The sequence below is a fragment of the Natrix helvetica genome, assembly GCF_964273705.1.
Source record: "Natrix helvetica genome assembly, chromosome: 2".
Taxonomy (NCBI): Eukaryota; Metazoa; Chordata; class Lepidosauria; order Squamata; family Natricidae; genus Natrix; species Natrix helvetica.
This window is the reverse complement of record NC_138552.1, coordinates 76,230,539-76,248,289: the sequence shown is the minus strand read 5'-3', so window position 1 is coordinate 76,248,289 and position 17,751 is coordinate 76,230,539. Positions and strand designations below refer to the sequence as shown.

The following is a 17,751-nucleotide window of genomic DNA, read 5'->3' as shown; positions in this document are numbered from 1 at the left end:
AAGAAAAGGAAGGAAGGAGAGAAAGAAAGAAGGGGAAGGGAGGGAGGGAGAGAGAAAAGAGAAAAAGAAATGGAGGCAGAAAGAGAAGGGAAGGGAAGGAAGGAAAAGAAAGGAAGGGAGGAGAGAGAGAAACAAGGAAGGAGAGAAATGAAGGGGGAGAGAGAGAGAGAGAAAAGGTGGCAGACAGAAGCCGTCAAACGGGGTAACAGAGCCCCGCTGACGCCTTCTTCGGAGGCCTGTTTGCAGCCGGGAGGCCGGGCTTGGGGCCGGGGGAGGAGTCATCATGGCAGCCTCGTCGACCAAGCTGCGGAGACGCCCATTTTCTTGAGTTGGACTGGTACCTGTCGGGTCGAGGCCGGGACCGGCGTGGCCCTCCGGAGGAGATGCCGTGGGCTTAGCGGGCGCCTCTGCAAGCCGAGCGAGGGGCGACGCTGGGATTCTGCTTTCGTCCCATCCCGCCAAGCGGCTCGGTCATGGCGGTGCGGGCGGCGCTGATGCGGGCGCTGATCATGGGGGCCCCGGGCTCTGGGAAAGGCACCGTGTCTTCCCGCATCGTCCAGCACTTCGCCCTGAAGCATCTCTCCAGCGGGGACATCCTGAGGAACAACATGAACAAGAAGACCGGTAAGGAAGGCGAGCGAGGATGCCAGTACACAAAGCCATCTATTTCAGAGACGGCACTATAGTTGCTCTTATCTAGAAAGGCACAGAAATTCAACGGTTATATTTGTTATTCTAGCCAAGATGAGAGTGGGAAATGAAAACATGCTCTGGGCAAGCCTGGTGTATTGGTTACCCTATTGTGCTAAGCCATGCTTTATTGAATACTCGACGATTTGCCGAATATGGGAAGCCAGACGTTCAGCCCCTAGCCTAGTGTTAAATGTGAACCAAGTCCTGGTTGAGTCTAGATTTGAAATCCTGAAAGAGAAGGGTTGCAAAATAGTTGCAAGACTTCCTAGAAGGAAAATCTTGCAACTATTGGTCCTCAGGTCTTGCAACAGTATTCTCTTCATGTGAATTTGGGGTTTTTATTTCTCCAGCATTTATTTATTCTATAACATATGGTATCCCTCTACCCTGGCAATGTATGTAACTGCCATCAATAATCCTTTCCCAACTATCATTAAATACCATACCAGTATTGAAATTAAATGGAACTACAAGTGCTTTTATTAATGTACCAACTCTTCATTGGCGTCTGTTTTACTTTCACAGATGAAGGACCAAGTCTGTGGCACAGCAAGTTGAAATTCACTGTAGTCCTCAGAGATCTACTTAGTTACGTTAAGCATAGCTTAGTCATATTGTTCTGCTGCTTCTAGTGCAAGTTATCAAACATCCTGAAGAGGCAACATATGTGTGTACACCAGTGGTGGCTTGCAGGCGGTATACCCTGGCATACTGTTCCGGTACGGTGCTCTGGAGGGCCCACCTGTCCGCCCGAGCTCCTTACCAGTCTTTTAAGTCTTCAGCGCTTCCACACACAGCGCATACAGCTCCTGTACAACGCTCCGCTGAGCAGCTGGAGCATCACGGATGCTTGTGGAGGCGCTAATATGGACGCCGCCGGGAACCCACCACTGGTGAATCCACCAGTGGAGGTATATTTCACATGTTTTCTAGCATGCAGCATCTTCATATTTCAACCTGGCATGGAACACTGGCAGATTCCATCATTGGGTGGAGAGAAGACATCTCTAAATTGATTATACTATAATTTAAATCAGGACTATACAACCTCGACAACTTTAAGATTTGTGGACTTCACTTCCCAGAATTCCCCAGCCAGCTTGGGAGTTGAAGTCCACAAGTCTTAAAGCTGCCAAGGTTGGAAACCCCTGAACTCAAGGAATTCGACTTCCTTTATACAAAATTTTTACCTAAATAGTCGATCTGATTTTGATCATCTTAATATCTCAGGGATAACAACATTGGATAACTTATTTCTGGAAATGGATCCAGTTGCTAACATGACAGTTGATCTGGGGCTGGAGCTTGTTGTTGTTAGTTGCAAAGTCGTGTCCGATCCATCACAACCCCATGGATAACATTCCTCCAGGCCTTCCTGTCCTCTACCATCCTCTGGACTCCATTCAAGCTCACACCTTCTGCTTCGGTGACTCCATCCAGCCACCTCATTCTCTGTCGTCCCATTCTTCTTTTGCCCTCAATCTTTCCCAGCATTAGGCTCTTTTCCAGTGACTCCTTCCTTCTCATTAGGTGGCCAAAGTATTTGAGTTTCATCTTCAGGATCTGGCCTTCTAAAGTATTAAATGGACTTATCAGTATAAAGAGTCACACTGTTCTAAAATAGCATTGCAGATATACTTTATATTAATTGAAGGTTGTCCTGGAAACTGAACATTATCAAATATAGTAACTCTAGCCTCTACTGTTTGCTCAAAAACTAAGGAAGAGCAAAGTCTAAGCTTACCCCTCATCCCTGATTTAATAAGGAGTATCTAGGGCTAAGAATGAATTGATTATGTATTTTAAAATACCTAAGGATGATTTAGCTTTATTCACAAGGTCTGAAAAAAAACCACCCTAGGATAATGAGCCCTACATACCTGAGGTTTCCCAACTACACTTAATAGCAGCATCGTAAGCCTAATAGCACCTAATAGCTTCTAATTCAATTAATAAGCTCCTTTCATTTCCTTACCTTATACCAGCCGGAGAAGAGGGGAACATTTTTACGGCATTATATGGAGAAGAAAATTTGCCCGAATCTAATGTAGAACCTAATGTTAACCAGTTCCCTAGTTGGTCCTTTTTTTTCTTACATTAAATCATGTCTGAGATTCTCAGAGACTTCCTGGACAAGTCCTAGCAAGTTTTTTTTTAACAAGCTCTGAAATAGCAGGCCTCATAAAACAGTTCAAGTCTAATAAACCTCAGATAATGATTTTATTGCTACCAAAGTCTTATGCCATAATTGGGAATAATGGACCTATTTTCTCCTCTGTTCATCTATTCTACATGGATTGTTACCATGCAAATGTCCAACCACAGGGGTCTAACTTACTTCAGGAAACAAGCACTCTATTTAGAGTGTTTGTTTATAAAGAAGGTACTTGTGAACTGTCTGCTATCCACCCATCAGCCTTGAGGCATAATAAGAAAGCTCTGTGCTAAAATCAACACAACAAATTGGCTGTCCGGATTAACTGTTAGAGCCTAAAGAGATGGATGTGCAAACTGGCTTTAGAGATGAACGCTATCCTCAGCTACGTTCAGGTATGGCAACATTTGGCTGAAAAATAGTCATCTAAGACAGGCTCTCCATTCCTTGTCTTAAGATCTGCATTTGATTTCATTTCCAAAAGCTAAATTGTGGAATAAAGTCCTACTTTCTTTTATGATAGCCTGCTGCTGTTAATCCTTAATCCTTGTGAGAATGCCAATATAAAAGTTCATTGCAGTATGCAAGGCCATTATGCTAAACAGATCCCAACCCAAAAAACAGCACTTCACTTTTAACGTAGTATGAAAGCTTTATTTGGCAAAAATGCATGTGCAATTACTGTTTGGTGCTTAGATGGTCCCTTACTGTTCTTTTGTCCTATTGCAAAGGGTCTGCTCTGAATTGTTCCAAGTGGCCCCATGTGCTCCTAATATAGTATTAAGGAGGGAGGCATGATTGAATGAAATTGAAATAGGCTTTGCTTTATTGCATTCTGGTTGAATGCAAGGAATAGAATAGAAAGAAAGGAATAGAACAGTGTAGCAAACATTGCACTATTATGGTTTTTCTCCTAGGCAAAACTGAAACTTTCTAATTGATAATTTTCTAATTGTAAATTTCTAATTGATAAACACTTATTACATTCAAGCAATGTGCCCAAGATATGGAAACATAACTGGATCCTTTTGCTCAGGGTCAGCAAGTTAGCTACACAACTGTCCCTGAACTGTTCCTAAACTCTGGAGAACCCTAACTTTAGCAAGAAAGCTACACAACTCTCCCCAGACTCTGGAGGACATTAACCTTAGCAACCTTTGCCTTCCTCTTTCCATCTGCTTTCACATCAATGTTTCAATGGGTTAGAGTGTTAACTTAAACCCTGGAGGACACTAGCCTTAGCTAGTTACAACTGTCCCTAAATTCTGGAGGGCACTAACCTTAGCAAGGTAGCTACTGTATGCTTAGATAGCTATGCAGTTGACCTAAACTCGGGAGGACAGTAACCTTAGCATGCTTTAATACATTCCTTACAGGGGTTCTTGAGGGCAGATACAAAATATTTCCTGAACTAAGACTATGTTCTTATGGAGAATGGTCCATTAAAAACCATAATCCATGTTCTACTGTATTATGTTTTTTCATTACCCTTTTGATGAAGTACCCAGGCAATTCTGATAAGCTTTATATACAGTTATTACCAGACCAGTATAATTCCATTTCTGTAAATATGGTCAAATTCCATTACACTTCCTTGGCATTCCTTGATTTTATCCATGAACCGTGATCTAGACATAAACTGTTTTATTTTGTTCTGCTGATTGTTGTATTCTGGTGAGTGACCATATTAAAGGTATGTATATATCAGGGTTCCAGCCAGTGTTACTGCTGGTTTGCTCATATGCGCACATGCATAATACAATGGAAATTGTCCTGCGCATGCACAGAACTCCAAAAAAAGATGGTGATGGTGGTGAGGAATGGTTCAGTGGCATGGGCAGCCTGGGTCACTTCCGGTTCTGCGACCTAGGCCAGCATCCCACTACCGGTTTGGCCGAACCAGTAGGAACCCACCTCTGGTATGTATGTATCTTCCTTTTTATTGCATCAGTGTAGGTATCCCCATATCCATCATTTTTAATGCATCAGTTTAGTATTTGGGTAAGGATAAATTGTCCTGGAGAAAGGTTATGTGGTTGCTAGGAGTCAAAAATAACTTGATGGCACATCTTAGTTTAGCACTGGAAATGTGCAAAGCATAAAGAGCAGTTCTGTTGAATTGGACCCAAATCCTACCCTGTTCAAACGTTCCAAGGAAATCATGGTTTGGCAGGCCTTCTGAGACCCAAGAAGTATGTGGATGTTGCTGATCTTTCAACTGGTTTTATGATTATTTTTAAGACTATTATTTGAATTGTTAGTTGATTATAAGCTGCTCTTTTATATATTGTAACACAGTGTTTTTTATTTGTACATTTCTAAGTGATGCTTAGAGAGACAGATTGGGGTAGAGGTTAAGGCATCAGGCTAGAAATTAGGACACTATGAGTTCTAGGCAAAAAGATAGCTGGGTGACCTTGGACCAGTCTCTTTCTCTCAGCCCTAGGAAGGAAGCAATGGCAAGCTACTTCGGAAATGGCTATCATGCCAAGAAAACTGCAGGAAAACTTGTCCAGGCAGCCATGGACATGATTAAACATAAGAAAAAAGGTGGTGTTTAGAAATATGCTGTGTCTGAAATTCAGTTTGCTTCACAATTGATTGGTGTTGGGTTGTTCTACTTTGTTCATAATGTTTCCAATTGAACAGATAGTGGAATCTGTTTAGCTGTTGAGCATCATTCTCTGAAGTGTTTTGCCTAACAGCCTAAATGGGTTCGAATCCCAGTAGGGTATGACTAGCCGTCGAGAGCTAAATAGCTTGAAATAGATCTATATTAGTCTCCCTTTATTTCTTTGTCTGTAAATATAAATGTAACATGCCTAAATGCATTGTATTGTACAGAACTAGGATATATGAAGGCTCATGCTTAACCTGCAAAGCCTAAATTTTCTAAATTAACCACTGTGATGATTTAACACTACAATATCCATTAATCTGTGATCTATTAATCTATAATCCATATTAGAAAGATGGGTTGTAGGGAATTTGACAAATGACTTGTCTCATATCTTGAATTGTGTTTACGAGAATAATTTCCATAATATTATAGCATGGTGAAACAGATTTGAGATTATTTTGAAATACTATAACCTCATTTTTCCACAATGAATCTATAAGCAGTACAGGTTGTCCTCAATTTACGACCAAAATAAACCCCAACATTTCTCTTAAGTGAAACATTCATTGAGTTTTGTCTCATTTTACAACTTTTCCTGCCATAGTTGTTAAGTGAATTTGGCTTCTCCATTGACTTTGCTCCTCAAAAGGACACAGAAGGTCACCTGACTCCAGGACACTGCAACCATAATAAATATGAACCAGTTGCCAAGCATCCAAATTTTGATCACATGACCCCAGGGATGCTGCAAAGGTCGTAAGTGTGAAAAACAGTCATAAATCACTTTTTTCAATCCCCTTGTAACTTCGAACAGTCACTAAAGTCGACGACCACCTGCGATATTAATAGGGAGGAAAAAAACAGCCTGAAATATGAATATGTGGAACAACCCAAAGTGATAGATATGTACTGGATTACTTTTTAGATTTCTAAGGACTAGCATAAAGTCAATAAAAGATATTCCCTGTTATTTGGATTGCAGAATTTCCTCTGCATGCCCTGAAGGCATCTAGCCAGTTTAAATAGCTTCAAGTTCGTATAAGTTAAACATTTACTTGTACCGACACTTAAAGGTTAAAGTCAGTGACTTCACTGAGTTTAAAGTCTTGCTGTTCCCAGAGCATGTTAGCAGCTGCAGAAAGTGTGCTTAGTAATAGAGAAGGAACGCAAGGGAGCGCAGATTGAGACTTTTCTTCTTAGGGCAGGAAAGAAGAGGTTATTTGCTTGAGCAATTCATGAGTGCTCCTTTCTTTATAAGACAATGAGAAGATAGTGAGATTTTCAAGTTGTGTTTTGTGAAAGATTAACATATAGGAAATGGAAAATGAGGGAAATGATTACTGTTCATAATTTAATGTTGTGGTCCAGCATGATCTGGTTGAGCTGCTGATGGACTTGGATAGCGAGGAACCATATGAGTCTGCCCTAGACGATGTGGAGGACCCTGTGCAGGGTTCAGACTCAGAGCAGGGACCAGAGAGGCTGGTTGGCCACCAGGAAGCGCCTGAGGCATGGAGCAGTGGGGAGGATCAAAGGCAGTTTGTCCCTGATGCTAGATTGAGAAGGGCTGAGAAACGGAAGCAGCAACTCCGTAGGCAGACTCACAGAAGATGATTAAGCACAGGTGGTTGTGGATTGACCCCTCCCAAGAGAGATTATAGGTGAGGCATTGGGAGGGGATATTTGCAGGAAACAACCATTCAAATTAGTAGTTAAGAAAATCTATGTATTCTAGCCATGTCTGCTCATTTGGACTATCTGCATTGCTTCATTTGAATTATCTGGGTTGCTCTATTGAACATGAGTTGTCTGGGCCCTCAGCCAAAGGATTCGTTATCTCAGTAATTAAACAGTGGCAAACAGCCAAGCCTGTGTTCTGGTTTATTCACAGGCATGGAGAGGGGGGTAAGAACAATTTAATATGCACTTCAATGGTTAGATGGCCTAGGCTAGTGATGGCTAACCTTTTCCGAACTGAGTGCACAAAGTGCGTGTGCGCCTGAACCCCCAAAATACAAAGTGCACATGGCTCCATGCATCTGCCTCGCCCTGCGCATGTGCCTTGCCCCGCGCATGCATCGCCCTGTGCTTGTGCCCCATGTAAGTGCCCCGCCCCATGCATGCGCATGCCCTGCGTATGTGCCATGCACACCGCATGTTCCCCACCCCCTTGCACACACCCACGGATGCGCCTCCTGCACATGTCTTATCCCGTGCATGCCCCCCACATGAACCCTGCTCTCTGCACATGTCCCGCCCCCTGCATGTGTGCCCACCACCCCCACCCCCTGTCCTCCGCACATGTGTGGCAGAGACCCAATGACCAGCTGGCTGGCAGGAGGTACGCACGCATGTGTGGCAGAGCTGAACTGGGGTGACAGCTTGCGTACCCACAGAGAGGGCGCTGCGTGCCACCTGTGGCACAGGTGCCATAGGTTCTCCATCACGGGCCTAGACATTGCTTGTTGAACATAGATCTTTTTAACATTTATATTTTATTGTGTTCTACTAATCTAGATGAAATGTTAATATATAATGCTAGTGCATGTATGATATGCCATACACTAAATAATAATAATAATACTTATCTGTTCCTTTTCTTTGACAAAGTCCCTATTTTATGCTAGGAGTTTGAATGGTACATGATGGCTTAGATGCTAATTCCAAGGTTATATTTACATTTTGTTAAATTCGGTATCTTTTAAAAATTAAACTTACACTCAGTAAGAAACACTCTGTGTTCAGGGAAATGTGCCCTCAAGAATTTATGTGTGAGATTTTATGGGTGTACTTCTTGCTCTTCGCTATTGAAGCATCATACTAAGTTGCCTGACTCCTTCTGTGGGTAGAAGCAACTAAATACGCAGGCAGCTTCCCAGCTGCATCGTTTGTCTTACCTTTATAATTTGTTTAATGTTTCTTTCAAATTGGAATCCTTGGTTTCTTGATTTCCCGACAAACCAGAATCGGAAGCAAATGATAAAGTTAAACCTGAAATTACGCAGTTAAAAACAAACAGTGATAGAGTGGGAAGGCATGTTATTTGAAAGTAAATGTAATGTAAACATGTAATAGATATTACCGGTATTATGATAGCCAGTTTGCAAATGTGGTTGTATAGTCTAGGCTCCCTCTACAATCACTAAATGCCGAAGTAAACCACAATAATTCATTAGCACCTTATTTGATCTACCAGTGTTTATTTAGAAGCCAAAATCATCCCAAATTGTGGAATACTTCCAAACCAAGCTGCATGGCCATAAACAACCTTAAGAGCCTACTAAGTACTTGATCTGGAAAACGTCCAATGAAAGAAAATGGAAATTTAATGAAGTGACTTGAACGGGGTAGCAGATAGAATTGAACAATGTAAAAGGAGAGGGAAGGAATGAATTAGCTATAAGAGCCAAAAAGCAAAGATTTCAGTTACGGAAGGAAAGAGGAACAAGAAGATATCTGTCATCCATAAATACTGAAACTCAAAAAAGAGCTAATAATTTTAGGAATGCTTGTTTTGAGCAAGAATAGAGTTTGATTTTGGTTTTGCAAAAAGATATATTTGGGGGAGGACGCTGTATTTCTTTAACCTTTACTGAATGTGCTCATCCTTAGTGTAATAGGACCTTTTAGGTGTAGTCTATAATAAGACCTGATTCTCTGGGGAAAACGTATTATTATTTTTTGATTGTTCATTTCCCCACCAATAAAAGATGAATGTTTAGAGCAAAACAAAATAAAACTATAAAACAATTGCAATCAAGATCCCACCTCATTAAGATTTTTCTGTTCATTCTTGCTTCCACAGAAATTGGCATACTGGCTAAGTCATATATTGAAAAGGGGCAATTGATTCCTGATGACGTCATGACCCAGCTGATGCTAAGCGAGCTGAAAATGCTCGATCAGAACCATGTGCTGCTGGATGGTGAGAGCTTGCATTGTACCCTTTTTGTAAATGAAAGGCAGTTAGTTTCCAGCTAGTGAATCCTGTATGTTAAACATAGGATGTTGGTTGATGATAAGGTATTGGCATGAGTCAAGACTGACTTGAAGGCACACATACACATATATCCAAGTTGGATTCTTAAGCATGGGCTATAAAAGAGCTTGGATCCAATCATAGAAAAAAGATACAAAAGAAAAGTGCCAACATTTATATTACCAGAGCTTTGTTAAACAAAAGTCACTTCCAGCCCCTCATACATTTTTGTCTGGATCAACTTGAGGGGCTTATTATAAAATTATCTGATAATAATTTGACACCTTCTGAGCTATATAAATCAAGATGAAACAATGGCAGAGGAAGGCAATGGAAAGGAATAATGTCTCTTGGGAATCCTAAATTCTTTCTTTGATATCTGTTCAAGCAAGAGATAACGCTTCATTGCCTAATTAAATGGTATAGGGACTGTCATTTAGACAACTAAAATAAGCTGTCTACTCCAACTTTTTCCCAAGTTAGGAAGCCTTCCAGTTACATGGCCTTTGACTGTCATAATTTCTTAAACAGTGTGGTTATCATTGAGAATTCTGCAACACTTGACAAAATAGTCCATGTGAGATAAGGTGTCCCAGATTGTGATCGTTTTAAAGGATGAAAAAAAGCACCTTCATTTGCTTAGCAAACATGATGGGTATTGGTTAAATATAAACATGCTCTCCAATATACCAAAGAGGTGGTGGATTTTGAAATCTGGTTAGATCCGACAGTGGTTTAACTGAGTTTTAGCTGAAATGAAGTATTATATAGAAACTATCAGGATACTGTATTTTAAATGAAATGATGCTGTGCTATATGGAAATCTTCCAAAATATATCCATTTTGACACTTGGGTGTCAATGTTTCCAATTAATTAACAGGGCAAGCCATACTCAGTAAGAGAAAAGTGAGGGTAAGTTAGCCATAAGCATCGGCAGATATGTAAGCCTGGTGTGTCTTGCCCAAACAGAACCCAAGTCAGAAAGGTAGACTAAAACGTTATTCCTTATTTATGTACACAAGCTAAGAGGGCACCTCACCCATTTGAAGAGCCCCCTAGAAAGGTGGAGAATCAATAAAGGAGAATATCTGTAGCTCAGGGTTGAAATGGGAGGGGGGGGTCCTTGGTGCTCTTCAAGGTTGCTTGTTTTCTTGCAAATGTTTTATTATCCAAACTAGATAGCATCATCAGAAAATGTTATCTAGCTTGAGTAATGAAAAGTCTGTAAAAGTCTGAACCGAAGCTGTGGAGAATCACTTTAACTTGAATCACTTTAATTATACACGGCTTGGAGTGAGATCTTTTGCTGGTTAATATCATTTGACATATCTCTGATGCCGCACGCATGTAGCATATAACTTCCCATAATTTCTTAGTATGCACTTCTTAATGGTCATTTGCATATTCAGAAGGTCTCACCTTATAAATGATTTTGCAAGTTACTAAAGTTCAAGTCCGTGTGCGTGAAAAGAGAATCCTCGCCCTTGGCAAGTTTGAACCCGTTCTCTTATCAGGCTGTACTTGCGTAGCTTTCTTTGTTCCTTCAAGAACTAGCAACATTTTTGTTTTTAAAATTGTAAAAATTGTGAGTGTTGGATGGGTTTCTATCACTAGTGTGGGAGCTGCCAAAATTTTTTGTATATCCCTATACTTTTCCCATATATGTGTAAAAACCAATAATTTTTTTTGGAAAAAAAAAAGAACTAGCAACATTAATCAAAGAAACATGAAAGAGCTAAAAACATTTCACTAAAGATTAAATATTTATGGACTAAAAACAAAGAACTAGAAAAATGAATCAGAGGCAGACAGTTTAGTCTAGGGGTTAAGGCACAAAGCTTGAAAGCAGAAGACTGTGAAAAAGGACCACCTTAGTCATGAAGGCCAGCTGGGGGATTTTGATCCAGTCACTCACTCTTAACCCAACCCACCTCCCAGGGCTGCTGTTGTGGAATAAATAGGAGGAAGAAACTGTGTTGAATATGCTCACTGCCTTGAGTTTTAGAATAGAATAGAATAACAAGAGTTCAAAGGGACCTTGGAGGTCTTCTGGTCTAACTCCCTGCCTAGACAGGAAACCCTATACCATTTCAGACAAATGGCTATCCAACATCTTCTTAAAAACGTCCAGTTTTGGAGCATTCACAACTTCTGGAGGCAAGCTGTTCCACTGATTAATTGTTCTAACTGTCAGGAAATTTATCCTCAGTTCTAAGTTGCTTCTCTCCTTGATTAGTTTCCACCCATTGCTTCTTGTTCTACCCTCAGGTGCTTTGGAGAATAGTTGACTCCCTCTTCTTTGTGGCAACCCCTGAGATATTGAAACAATGCTATCATGTCTCCCCATGTCCTTCTTTCATTAAACTAGACATATCCAGTTCCTGCAATCGTTCTTCATATGTTTTAGTCTCCAGTTCCCTAATCATCTTTGTTGCCCTTCTCTGCACTTTTTCTAGAGTTTCCTCATCTTTTTTACATCGTGGCGACCAAAACTGAATGCAGTATTCCAAGTGTGGCATTATAAAGTGGTATTAACACTTCACATGATCTTGATTCTACCCCTCTGTTTACGCAGCCTGGAACTGTGTTGGTTTATGCAGCCTAGAAAACAACAACTGTGTTGTTTCTAAAAATAATAAAGGTGGGATATAAGCAAACAAAATTAATTACTGAAAACATTAATCAAAGAACACCTCCCCACCCCTCAGCTGCTGCCATCAGCCTAATTGGGCTCCAACTTACTGACAGCTCATTTCTGTGCCTTTAGCTATTTGCAATAGCATTTTGTTTTTCCACAGGCTTCCCCAGGACTGTCCCACAGGCTGAATCGCTGGATAAGGTGTGCCCAATTGACACCGTGATTGTTTTAGATGTGCCTTTTGAGACCATCAAGCAACGTCTGACTGCACGCTGGATTCATCCTGCTAGTGGCAGGGTGTACAATCTTGAATTCAACCCTCCCAAAGTCTCAGTAAGTTCTGCCTATATCTAGTGCAGCCGTGCAAAAACAAATATGGAAAGCTATCTGCTGCTCATGAATGTCCAGCAACTCGTACATCGAATCTCATCGTTTCCAGCCAGCTGCTGAGCTTGGCAAATGTGTGCTAAATGTTGGCTCTTTGTTGCTAAAAAAAAATCATTTAGATTGTAATCAAAATAGAGTTACGTTGTCTTTAAATAATTCTGTGATGTAGCCTGGGATTAGAGTTGCTTCTCTTCTGTTGTGCTGACATGATTTAACGATATCTGGAAAACTATGTTTAGTTGGAAAATTGCTCATTTTTCAATCATCACAATGTAGGGACATAAATTGGCACTTTTCACTTCAGAAACTGTATGCTATTGGTAATTAAAAAAGAAAAGAAGTATCAGCCTGCTGGGTCAAGAAGCTTTTGATGCTGGGCCTCAGGCTTAAAAATAAAAGTCATTTAAAAATGGCTGAAATAAACTAGCATGATATTTCAGTTATTATTTTTTAACAATATTCCTTTGGGGATTTTGTGGAGATCTTCTTAAAATGTTGCAGATGCTATAGGACAGCCTGCTGAGAGTGTCGTATTATTTTTTTAATTTTTAATTAAAAGGCAGAGTAAGAATTGGTAGTGATGACATTTGAGCAATATTTTCATTAAGAGTATTTTAATCAGACTGTCAATAATTTTTATATTCTTTAAATTGACAGAAAATCTAGAAACAATTTACCTTATAGGTATGTCAGTAATGCCTCCACAAAGCCATTCCAGTTCAGTCCATAACTTGATTTTTTTTAACCAACTTGCAGTTTTGTTTTTATATTCTTGTACACACAATAATAGTGTTTTATAGAAATCAGCAGTGAGCACACTTTGTAAAAATAGTAACAATGTTAGCATGCATTAAGAAAGATTGGACACCTCTTTTTCAAAGATCAGGTCATACAATACAGCCTTTTAATTGCCATAGAAACTGTCATTGTCTCCTGCCCAATATTTTAAATCTGTCTCTTAATTGCTGAAGAGATTTCTTGGACTATTGCAAGGGTGCTGAATATTGATTTATTAAATATAAAGAATACTGCCTGTTACATGAGATACTAACGTCCATGATAAAAATGTAGGCAGGAGTAGCAGCTTACAAACTCAAAAACCAGAGAGCATGCAGATTCCATAGAAGAAAACGCATAGGTGTATAAACTGCTATTGTTCATAATGGGGGAATTTTCCTTTTCCCATAAAAAGGGCCATGATGATCACACAGGGGATCCTCTTGTTCAGCGTGATGATGATAAACCGGAAACAATTATGAAGAGATTAAAATCTTATGAAGCAGAAACCAAACCTGTCCTGGAGTATTACCGGTAAGCACATTTCAATGTGCAATATTTAGTCTTAATACTTTCGCTTTAACATCTCTGCAACAACTTAGGGATGTTTCAAATGTGCTACGCAAACAGTGAGAAAGGAAGCCTAAGCATGGATTGTTGTCTTCCAACTCATGGGGTGGCCTAGGAGAAAACAAGGAAGCTGTTATGGAGTCTGTGTTTACACCTGAATCTGTATAACTAAGAACTAATTAAGCTGAGATTAAGTTTGCTTACGATCACATAAGTGCATCTCATGACTGTATATTGATTTAGCACTCCTGTAATCCTTTTCTAAGGTCCTGCCTGCATGCTGTATTATGAAAAATAATGTTACTATCTCCTGCCTTTGCACTCTTACCAATAGCTCTTCCTCCATGCTCACATTTGATTATATCCTTGAGCTCATATTTTCAGAGAGAGTCTTTTTATTCTATATTAATAGAAAAAGAGGCATTTTTATGTAGCGATTAAAGGCATTGCACTAGAAACCAGGAGACTCTGAGTTCTAGTCCTGCCTTAGGCATGAAGCCTGGCCCCATGCCAGCTGAGTGGCTTGGGGCCAATCACTCTCTCTGAGCCTTAGGAAGAAGGCAATTGCAAACAAATTCTGAAAAAAAGATGATTTTTCCATATATGACATCCGGAATCAAAACTGACTTGAAGACCCCAAAGTGGGGAAAGAGGAATAAGAAACATCTTGTTTTCTTTCATTGCTGTTTATACAGGTAATCCTCGACTTATAACTGTAATGGAGCCTGTTTGTTACATTGAGATTATTGCACAGACGACCTGTTTTTATGACTTTTTGTGGCATACCTATTGTTCACTATGTACTGTTTTTGCCAAAAAACAGAAGTAAATGCCGGTTTTCAGCAAAAATGTCATAACATAGTCAGATGACTGTGAGCTGCTGCAAATGGCTGTAAATTCAGACCAGTTGCCAAGTGCCCACCATTCAGTCACGTGACCATGAGGCGGGATGGCCCTCAGAACTTCGGAATGGGTACCTTTGGGGGAGTCCATTTGTAACTTTCTAAGGTCACTAAGTCACCAGTTGTAAGTCAAGGAATTGTTGTGAATTTAGATATCTGTTCTTTTTTGTTGCTATGTGTCCATTCTGAGTGAGTTAGAATTAAAAGAGGAAAAATGCCCAGTGGCCTAGAGTATAAAGGATATGGAAAATGGAACAAACATGACAAGACAGTACAATTATTCCTGTCGTTTCATAACTGGGATGAGAGAGGATACATTTAAGGAATGTGTCTTTCTTATGGAAGTTTTCTCTGGCATAGGAGTATGCTGTAGGAAACTTTAGAGCGGGGTCTCTAACATTTCCTGTTTTGTGGACTGGCGGGGTGGAAGAGAGAGGGAATGATTGCATGCAGGCAGTGGATCACATACCCGCACACACAGCTCCATTAATGCATCTGCCACTCAGACAAATGGAGTTTCCCGCACGAGCGCCACAGCTTGCTCAAATAGAACTTCCTGCATAAGTACCTGCCACTTGTGGTGGCTCACCCACCACTTGCGTATCCATAGCCCGGGGATTGGGGACCCCTGCTTTAGAGTCAAATCAATCCTGTTATGGAGTTGCTTGGATTTGTGTAGCACCAAAACAATATTGCATGAATACTGTGTTCTGGGAACCAAAACGGGACTTGGCCAATGGTTATAGTAACGTCCGTCATTTCCTAACCAGCCCCTGCAAAGACGATTGCTATTGAGAAATAGTTATCTGTTATTATTTATTAGTTATCAACTGCTCACTGAGATAATAGCTTTATGACGTATCCTGTGTTTTTATCCTCCCAATGTTGCTGCTTACTCCATCAGCAAGGATGTTTTCAGCTATCGTTTATTATTTTACTGATGATTAAAGTTACACTTTGCCTTTCTGTTTAGATAAACAGTCAAGATGGTTTGCAGCCATTAAAATATCTCTTAGAAAACACAATCATAAAATTGCTAGAAGTGAAATATCATTAAAGTTTGCAAAAGAAACACATTTTTGGCTGTTTTCCTAAACCTTCGGAGCGAAGACTAAACACAGCTCTTAGGGAAGGAATGCCTCCGTGATCTGGAAGCTCAACACATGCCAGACAATCCAGTTTCTGACTGCAAGGTCATCTTCAAATGTCTGTCTCCTGCTGAGCCAAGTAGCGTGTCCCAAGTATACAGTAGACTTCAGGCACAGAATAAGAATTGATAATTATATTAAGAAAGCAATATAGCTTGACAGGTCCACTATGAATGAAACGGTAGGCTTGAAGTAAGGGAAGGCCAAAAGAAAACATGGAAACAGCTTGTAAAGCTGAGGGAGGTTAGGGTTAAGAACCGCTGCATGGTCATGTGATCAAAATGCAGCTGCTTGGCAACTTTATGATGGTTGCAGTATCTGGGGCGGTCATGTGATCACCTTTTGCGATCTTCTGACAAGCAAAGTCAATGGGGAAGCCAGATTCACATAACCACCATGTTATTAACAACTGTTAGCAGTTTGGGGGGCTGCCGCAAAGAAGAGAGGGTCAACTTATTTTCCAAAGCACCAGGCGGCAAGACAAGAAACAATGCAGGGAAACTAATCAAGGAGAGAAGCAACCTGGAATTAAAGAGAAACTTCCTAACAGTGAGGACAATTAACCAGTGGAACAGCTTGCCTTCAGAAACTGTGGGTGCTTCATCACTGGAGGTTTTTAAGAGAAGACTGGACAGCCACTTGTCTGAAATGATAGGGTTTCCTGCTTGAGCTGGGGGGCTGGATTGGAAGACCTCCAAGGTCCTTTCCAGCTGTATTTTAATTAACTGCAGCGATTCACTTAACAGCTGTGGCAAGAAACGTTGTCAAATGAGGCAGAACTTGCTTAACAAATGTCTCACTTAGCAACAGAAACTTTGGGCTCAATTGTGGTCACAAGTCAAGGACTACCTGTATGCAATTTATAAAAGTTTGAATCTTACTTTTTTTTTGTCCAATTAATCTCCCATACTAGACTCTCAGAATCTAAGACTTGTGAGAAAAACTATTAATGTGCAAATAACGAATGTGCCTCTTGTCTTCTCTCTAGCCAAAAAGGAGTGCTGGAATCTTTTTCTGGAACAGAGACCAACAAAATCTGGCCTCATGTTTATCGTTTCCTCCAAACAAAGCTGCCTGAAGTGAGCCAGAAGGGGACTGCTACTCAAAGCTGAACATGATTCGTTTTACTAATATACCTAAACTACTAATATATGGCTAAATATCCAGTTTCTAGCAATCTTTGGAATCATAAAAATTCAGGAATAGTCTGGTGGAATTATGAGCTTGATATATAACTGTCTGACATCTCTAAAATGACCATGTTTTAGTTCTGTGCCAAACTCTGGAAGGATGACTAGCTGCTAGCTTTTTGTACTGGGCATACCTACATTTCATAAAATGTATTTTAATAATAAACTCATTTTTATCAACATTTAGTTAAAATATCCATGGAGTTTGTCAAGAAAAGGATAGCAGATTAAAATCAATCCCATTTTGAGAATTGACACAAGACTCCTTAAACAGGATGTAAGTAAGATCATAGTAAAAAAAAGTGAGGTAGCCTGTCTTGTACTCTATACATGTTGCTGGGAAGGAGGCTTTTATAAACAAATAGTAATCTTGAATATATCAGTTTACTGTTTTGGATACTTCCCTGAAACATCTGCATTAAGAATTCAAATGGAAAACCTTTTGGAACATTTTGCTTCAAACTTCAAGACTACTTTCATCAATATTTACCACAATGTTCCAATGCTTTGAGCTACTACAGCTGACAGATCTTATGGCTAGCACTCCTGAAAGTGAACTTGGTACTGTCATGGTGTTTATATCAGGGGTGGACACATTTTTCCCTGCCTGGGCATTTAGAATTTAACATTGTTTTTTCCCCCCCAAAATTTCCCAACAGCTGTAGAGGGTTTTTTCTTTATGCTAATAGCA

General features: G+C 40.2%; 1 protein-coding gene across 1 annotated transcript; it reads left to right on the top strand.

Moving 5' to 3' along the window:
* The first annotated feature begins 268 nt into the window (after nucleotides 1-268).
* AK3 (adenylate kinase 3) lies at nucleotides 269-17,242 on the top strand. The gene is made up of 5 exons (XM_081942898.1): nucleotides 269-624; nucleotides 9,274-9,393; nucleotides 12,247-12,419; nucleotides 13,666-13,784; nucleotides 16,859-17,242. The coding sequence occupies exons 1-5, from the start codon at nucleotides 474-476 to the stop codon at nucleotides 16,980-16,982; spliced, it is 687 nt and encodes a 228-aa protein (XP_081799024.1). The 5' UTR covers nucleotides 269-473; the 3' UTR covers nucleotides 16,983-17,242.
* The last annotated feature ends 509 nt before the right edge of the window (nucleotides 17,243-17,751 follow it).